Source organism: Rutilus rutilus, assembly GCF_951802725.1.
Source record: "Rutilus rutilus genome assembly, chromosome: 6".
NCBI classification, from domain to species: Eukaryota; Metazoa; Chordata; class Actinopteri; order Cypriniformes; family Leuciscidae; genus Rutilus; species Rutilus rutilus.
This window is the reverse complement of record NC_140214.1, coordinates 41279982-41287897: the sequence shown is the minus strand read 5'-3', so window position 1 is coordinate 41287897 and position 7916 is coordinate 41279982. Positions and strand designations below refer to the sequence as shown.

The 7916-nt window shown below is 40.6% G+C and overlaps 1 protein-coding gene across 1 annotated transcript; it reads right to left on the bottom strand.

Annotated features, from left to right (window-relative positions):
* Window positions 1-1987: 1987 nt before the first annotated feature.
* On the bottom strand, window positions 1988-7186 carry myl13 (myosin, light chain 13). The gene is made up of 7 exons (XM_084411247.1): window positions 7007-7186; window positions 4708-4735; window positions 3916-4065; window positions 3660-3833; window positions 2787-2864; window positions 2366-2398; window positions 1988-2210 (listed from the first exon to the last, which is right to left on the bottom strand). Exons 1-6 carry the CDS (start codon window positions 7106-7108, stop codon window positions 2370-2372), a joined length of 561 nt encoding a protein of 186 aa, XP_084267373.1. The 5' UTR covers window positions 7109-7186; the 3' UTR covers window positions 1988-2210; window positions 2366-2369.
* Between the last annotated feature and the right edge of the window lie 730 nt (window positions 7187-7916).

Sequence of the window (7916 nt, the reverse complement as noted above, 5' to 3'; positions counted from 1 at the left end):
TCGGGAGAAGACAGTGATGCTCATACGCTCTGCCCTGTTAGAGCGTTGAGATTATACTTGGAGCGTTCGGCCTCGTTTAGGCAGTCCGAACAGCTCTTTGTCTGTTTCGGGGGCCGAACCAAAGGGTTGCCGGTCACGAAACTCACGCTATCCAGATGGATAGTTGATGCTATTGCTTTAGCATACACCTCACTGGGCCTTCCTTGCCCCATGGGTGTCAGAGCTCACTCCACGAGAGGCATCGCCTCCTCGTGGGCTTGGACTAGTGGTGTCTCTATTGAAGACATTTGTGCGGCGGCAGGCTGGTCAGCTCCGTCCACATTTGCGAGATTTTATAACTTAGAGGTCCCTGCTTTACAAGCACGGGTTCTCTCAATCTAACCTCGGCTCTCCGATCCGGGTTAAATTTCTAAGTTGTATGGGAACTTTACATGGGCTGGCCCCTTTCGCCCTAGCCTATGTACACACCAAGTATCTTTAGACCCGATGTTCTGGTCTGTGGTATTCTGGCTACTTTCTATCCCGGAAATTCCTGGATTAGAGTAGCCACGAGACTTAGCACGGCGTTTTAAAAAGTGTTCCCACAGCGTTTGCAACGCAGTACGAGAGAACGTTCTCGTAAGGGAACGTACTTGGTTACTTACGTAACCTCGGTTCCCTTAGAGATAAGGGAACGAGTACTGCGTTGCCCTGCCGTGCTATCCTCGAAGGTATCCATCAGGTATTTTCGTTCAGTCGATTAGACCTGTTTTATGGCGAGATTTCTCTGTATTTATACTCTTCTGCCACGCCCTATTTGGCGCGCTCGAGTATGGCAGGGCGCCAAGCTCTCTGATTGGTTCGTGCGCCTCTGCTCTCTCGCCATTGGTTCGTGCAGTTGCATGCAGCATAGCCTATCAGCTAGCTCGCGCGAGCCTGATGCTCTCGCTTATGCTGCAGCAATGCGTTTTAAAATAAAGGCTTCAATATTCTCGAGAAAAGGAGTTTTCCCACAGCGTTTGCAACGCAGTACTCGTTCCCTTATCTCTAAGGGAACCGAGGTTACGTAAGTAACCAAGTACGTTATATTCACATGTCATGTGTTTTCTACTCTTTAGTTGACATGGACTGCTTTTACACTGTTCAAGAACTGGGTTCTGTCTGAATGATCTTGTGTCTCACACTGAGCTTCAACAGTAGGTAAATATTCACTGGGAAAAGCCAATAAAGTATAGTAGGCTACACAAAAAGAGCATGGATATTTGTATAGTGTATTAACTTTTGTAGAAATGTTGCTTGTTCAACTTTACACACTCTATTATGTCTTCCCAAAAGCACCACACATTCTCCTATCGCTCTTCCACACAAGCAACTGTGAATGTACAGTTTACATGTGACACATTTCAGTATTTCTACATCACAGCTTTTGCTGTTTAGGGTTGTGATGTTCCTCCATGTTCAACAATGCTAGAGATTGTGGACAACGATTGGTTGATTGGTAAGATTTTGATTATATTTCATTACAATGGCTGAACATTTGCCAGTTTCAGACATTACAAACATTGATGTCAGATAATTATGGAATATACATGCCTGACATATTATGATAACTGAATGTATAATTTTGCATGTGATGTCTCACATGATGAAAGAATATTTAGAAGTTGTGAAGAGTTTGACAATTTCATTGAGAATCATCAGTTTTGATCATCAAGTCATGTGCGTTTCGTTACTGTACACATTATAGACAAATGTACTTACTCTTGCCAAAACACATGCAATTTGCTTAAATAATACATTAAAATCTGATGTGAACAAGAAACTAATTGTTCAGAGATCTGAACTTGTTGTTTTCAGAGAGAAAAAAAAGTCTCATTCGAGAATTGAGCCAAATATTGAGAAAAACTAATAAAATAATATCAAAGCAACCCATTTCATTACTTCCACAGCACAGACATTCAGTACAAGTGATGAACAATACAGATGAAAAGGATTCAGAGACAGAGAGTTTAAACCAAACATGACATTTAATAAACGAGTTTGTATTCACAGAAAGAACAGGCGTGATGTGTTTGGGCACAACAGACGGAGGAGCCGTACAAAAGAAGCGTTTGAGAGACAGACAGTAGATCCACAGAGGAAAGCTCCTGCATGGCCTTTCATTTACAAAAGAACAGCGACGAAATAACATTGGCATTATTCTGGATCCTCAATTGAAGTGTCTTGATCATCTGAAAAATAGTGGGAAAAATCTACAATCAACATTAATACTGACTATGCACACGGGACTCTACGGGCTTTACAGGGTGAAGTGACTTGAATTAAACTCAACTAAACTTAACAGAAATGCATTCGAGATGAAGTTGAAACGGGTGATTCCTCATACCTGTTCAGCCAGCCATGATGTGCTTTACAAAAGCTGTGGGGAAAAAGACGAGATCTAAATCAATATCCTGTGCTAATGCATGTTTAGTCTACACTATTCTGAACCCAGTGTTGCTATTTCTATTTTCTGCTTCAGTCATGTAAGCATAGTTTTCATTTAAGGGGAGAACAATTTAGACACATCCAAAGTCATCCTTGAGTTTCATAGAAAATCTTGTAGTAGATGGGTCAACACTGCCATCTAGAGGCGAGGAGAACAATCTTATTTTGATTAGAGATAGAAATATAGTTTTTGTTCTCATTTTCACTTTTACTACATTCATAGACATAAACTGTGATGTTATCGCTCTTCTGATAACAGATGTTGATCTATAAAGTAACATGCATTTTTGTAAGAGTGTGTAGAGTGTGTAGAAGCTGACCTTCGTAGTTTATACAGCCGTTGGCATCCTCCTGTCCAGCCATCAGCTGCTCCACCTCATCTTCCTTCATCTTCTCTCCTGGACACACACAACAGAGAGATGCTAGCACATTTAACAAAGAAATGCATGTAAATTAAATTAAATGTGAAACTTTGAAGTAGAAAAAAATTTAATATTATTTTCTAATATTAAAAAATATATATTTTCTAATATTAAAAAAGTACTCCAATAATCTTTGTTTTATTTAAAATCATTATTTACAGTGTGATCTCTATTGTTTACACTGAGAATCAAAATATTAAGAATGATTTTGAATGATTAAAATTGTCAATGGCCATTTGATTGAATAAAAATCTCTGAAAACAACTCTTAATATCTTGCACAGTTTGCTTTGACAAATTTATTGTTAATAAGACAAGAAAATATTTTGTTGAATAAAAGTGAGATGAAACCTAATGCAAAGGCTAAAACCCATCTCACAGAACTATGTTGTTTTGCCAACATTAAGTTAAAAAAAACATTATTTCTGAATGTTCTCCGAACGTTCAAAACGCCAATATTTTTAAATGTTTTAGAAACGTTTCTCTTGATTATGTGAACGTTAAGTGAACATTCCGTTTCATCATTCTTCAAACATTATCGGAACGTTACTTTTGAATGTTCTCTGAACGTTCCGAAAAACAAGTTGTTACATTTAAAAAACGTTAGAAGAATGTTCATCTGAAACTTTCTATGAATGAAGTAGCCTATAAACAATAACACTCTGTTGCAGAGTGTCAGTCCATAACATTGAACTTTGCAGCTGCTAGAGGACTCTGCTTCTCCAGAAGACAGTTCAATCGTGCGGTCTTTAATGGTTATAATGAAGCTCACCCAGAGTGGCGAGGACGTGTCTGAGTTCAGCGCCCATCACGGTCCCGTTTCCCTCTTTGTCGAACACCCTCAGGCCCTCGACGAAGTCCTCAAAGGTGCCGCGGTCTTTGGCCTTGCAGATGTGCTGATGCATGGGCAGGAACTGGTCGAAATCCAGCATCTTCACCTGCATATCTGACAAGGAAACAGCCAGATGTGTTTGGCAGGGCCAGGTGTGGACAGTCAGGCTGCTGTTCTCATGGGGTCAGGGTCTCACCTTCAGCTTTGGGTTTGCCTAAGACGTACATCACCTCAGCGTTGGTGGGGTTCTGGCCCAGGGCCCGGATCAGGTCTCCGCACTGAGCGAAGGTGATCTTCATCTCATTGGTTGGTGTCCTGTCAAACAGCTGAAACGCATCCTTGAAATCTGCCGGGGGAAACACAGTGGGACATGATCAGTTTCTCCAGCACACGGGACACTTGGCATGAATCTTGAGTGTTTCAAATGAGACCTAATTTATGATGGTTATGAAAATATGTGATACCTGTGAAAACTGTTGAAAATGGTCATTGCTTTATCATGAAAATGGTACTTTAAAAATTCGAGTGGATATTAACATCAAATTTGGAACACAACTTGGTTAGACATACGGCTTTGATTTTCAAGCAGTTTTACAGGCCAAATTATTTCGTAAAATATATATTTTGTATAAATGTTCAGTACATTTGCTCAAACTTCTATAACTTTTTAATAGAGCTCTATAGCTCTCTGACTGTTTGCATTGATTGTTACAGCAATTATTCTGATTATGTCAAAACATAGTTTCATTATTCAATATTTAGTCTTTTTCCCCCATTTAAAATATTTAAACATCCTTTAAAAGAAAAAAAAAAAAACTCGAAAGAGACTTGTTAGAGTTGAGAGAATATATTTTGAATTAAATTTCATAAAATTGTTTTTTTTTTTCTTGTCGATATTCTGAATCAGCAACATGCCTAAACGAGATGCATTAAATAAATGTAACATTTTTACTTGTGCAAACATAATGCATACAAACATCTGACTTACCCTCAATCTGCTCAGCAGTGAACTCAAGCTGCCAAGAAAGAAAAACACAAATCAAACAACAAGCAATCATTCAAACGTCTGAAGTGTGATCGATAACTGAAGGTTCTCAGGGGGTTCGATGTTGGAGATGTGATTATTAAAGCTCGCTGGTATTTGTCCTTCAGGACACGGCTGTCAGATGTCTCTGGTAACTCAAGCTCAGTCCCGTTTGTCCTGTGACTCATTGTCCAAAATAATTTATGAGCAGCCTTGGTCCAGAAGGAGCGTGTGGCCCTGTGGCCGTTCACCCGACACCGCTTCTGTCAAACAGTTATACGTCAGGGTTAGCAGTGATTGAAGACCGCCAACACATGACACTGATGCTCTTTACGGCCTTAGGAAATGGGAACATGCCAAAAGATGAGCCCACAGTTAGGATATTACGACCTAACACTGCAAGTACAGAGTCAAAGGTGTACTTTTGTATTCGCTCCTGCCAGACATAATTGAAAAGATTTAAATCTTAATCTCCGCTGCCATTAAAAGCCATTGTATCTGATTTGTCTGAATTCACTGAGTAACGTTAAAGCCCACTGAGGCACAACCAATCACGGACACAATGCCACTGGATGCAGGAAATTATACTGTAAATGATTATTCTCAGGAATCAGAGCTCATTACAAATGTATTCTAGTCGATTGACACGCTTGCTTGATGTCCTTGACTAAAGCTGTATATGGATGTGAAGCTGCTTGAGAATTCTCAACGCTGTTGAGTTTGGGTGGTCCAGTCTGGGCCGGCGTAATCAAAATCACATTGTGTGGCCCAAACCTCAGTGGGTAGGAACATATATTATGGCTTCTCAACCTCAACATTTCAGACTATGGAAATGTGGTGTAGAGTGGCGATGTTGACCACTCAAATCTCTTTTGTTGTCGGAAACTCTCGTCAAAATTTCCACCATTTGACTGGCAAAAACTAAATATCCCTCGACCTGCACAGAAAGCCATTGGGTTTTACAGATGATATGTTTGAGAACATTGTATTTAAATGCTTAAATATGTGTAACTAATGCGAGTTGCTAAAACATTTTGGGTGTGGGAAAGAGGTTCTCTGATGTAACAAGACAAATGGCTTCTCAAGTCTTATTCTGAGCTCTGCAGATTAAACAAATATGTACACAACACACGGCCAAATACAGCTGGATGGATCATTTATAGACGCTCAGCCAAAGGAATTCATCCATCACTCAGCAGCAGGCTGTGCTTTTGGACGCACTACCCCCTGTTCTTCAAATAGTGCATGGACAATAAAGAAACGTGAGGTTATCAATGTGAGAAGGCAACATTTGTCCTCTGGGAAACTTTTGTCCTCCCCAATGTAGAATGAGTTAGGGTTTGTTTACACGACAACGATATGCTTAAAACGGAGAAGTATTTCCTTTGAGTTTTCCGCGTACAGACGACACCATTATCAAAACGATCCCCGTTCACACAGATCCGCGAAAACGACTAAAACTGCTGTATTCTGCTGCCAGACCAGTAGATGGCGATGAAACACAATAGACTGAACATGCACTTTGAAACCCGTTTTCAAAACTTTGCATTTTCAGGCCCCCGAAACATAGTTGTGTGTAAACGAACGGCCAAAACGCATACAAAGTTTTACATTTATAGTTGAAAACGGTGTTGTGTAAACAGCTCCTAAAACTCAGATCTATGAAGAGAAAGTCTTACAGTAGATCAGAAGCGGCAGGAACGATAGCGATCATTTTCATGTTTCTCACCATAGTTAATCGGGAAACAGAAGAGTGATAAGCCGTTTACACGACACCGTTTTTAAATAAAAATGTAAAACTTTATGCGTTTTGGCCGTTCGTTTACACGACAGCGGCGCTTTGGGCGCCTGAAAACACAAACTTTTGAAAACGGATTTCAAAGTGCACATTTTTGAAAACGCTCTCCATGTAAACAACAAAAACGTGAATCTGTGAAGACGATGACGTCATGCACATGCGTGTTACGTGTTCAGTCTATAGTGTTTCATCGCCATCTACTGGTCTGGCAGCAGAATACAGCATTTTAAGTTGTTTTCGCGGATCCATGTGAATGAGGATCGTTTTGATAATGGTGTCATCTGTCATCAAACGTCTCCGTTGTAAGCATATCGCTGTCGTGTAAACGAATCCTCAGCGCAAACCAAACTAGACACCATATTCAGTTTGATAGGAATGAAAATGCAAACCCGTTCGATAAACTGTCAGAATGAGTGAGTTGTTTGGCATCTGAGCGATCGGTGTGTAGAGATGTGTGGTTGGTACCTGGACTTCTGCGGCGTTGAAGTCCGGCACCTTGGGCGGCTCGGGCTCCGGGGGCTTGGGGGCCGCTACTGGCTTGGGCTCTTCCTTCTTCTTGGGGGCCATGCTGATGTTCCCGGAGACAGAGACAGAGACAGAGACAGGCTGGGACACACGCTGGGTGCAGGACTGGGGAACGGGACCAGCCTTTATCCTCCACCAGCAGGTGAGGCCGGCCCCCCTCTGTCCCGGGATGGTGCCAAACACACAGAGGAAGGCCGTAAAAGGACAAGCGCTAATGCTTCTATTTGAGACACATTGTTCTCTCACAATAGACTCTCCCGTCCATCTGTACAGGGCCATAGAGACTAGAGTTTGATAGCACACAGAGAAATGGTTTTTGGTCATCTTCACACTTTAAAACTGTTGTTCAGAGTAAAGTCACCTTTGTCTTTATAGTGCTTTATACAATAGAAAAGGTGGCAAAGCAGCTTCACAGTAAAAAGAAGCAAGCTGTATTATTCAGTCAAGTCAGCCTAGACATTTTAGTCAATTACTCTGAAACAGTTGCCGGTTCGAGATAGAATTATCAGTAACACTTTATTTTACAGTGTCCTTGTTACATATGTACTTACCATAGTAATAACAGTAAATTATGCATAATTACATGCAACTAACGCTCAACCAAACCCTAATCCTACCCTAACCCTATAGTAAGTACATGTAGTTCATTAATATTACTCAGTACTTAAATATATAATTACACTGTCACAATGACACCTTAAAATAAAGTGTAACCCAATGATCTATAAGACCCTGTTACGTGTTTTTAAGGCATTACACTTTCCTGCCCCTTCTTTTCTTTCTAGTGTGCTGGCATTATAATCCATCTAGATCTCTGAGATCCGAAAATCTAAATCAGAACAAGAATTTA

Coding starts and splice junctions, on each gene's coding strand:
- myl13 (XM_084411247.1), bottom strand. CDS start 7,108: ATGGCCCCCAAGAAGAAGGAAGAGCCCAAGCCAGTAGCGGCCCCCAAG. Junction 3,834..3,915: donor AGGCAAACCCAAAGCTGAAG/GTGAGACCCTGA, acceptor TTTCCTTGTCAG/ATATGCAGGTGAAGATGCTG. Junction 2,399..2,786: donor CGGCTGTATAAACTACGAAG/GTCAGCTTCTAC, acceptor TTTTCCCCACAG/CTTTTGTAAAGCACATCATG.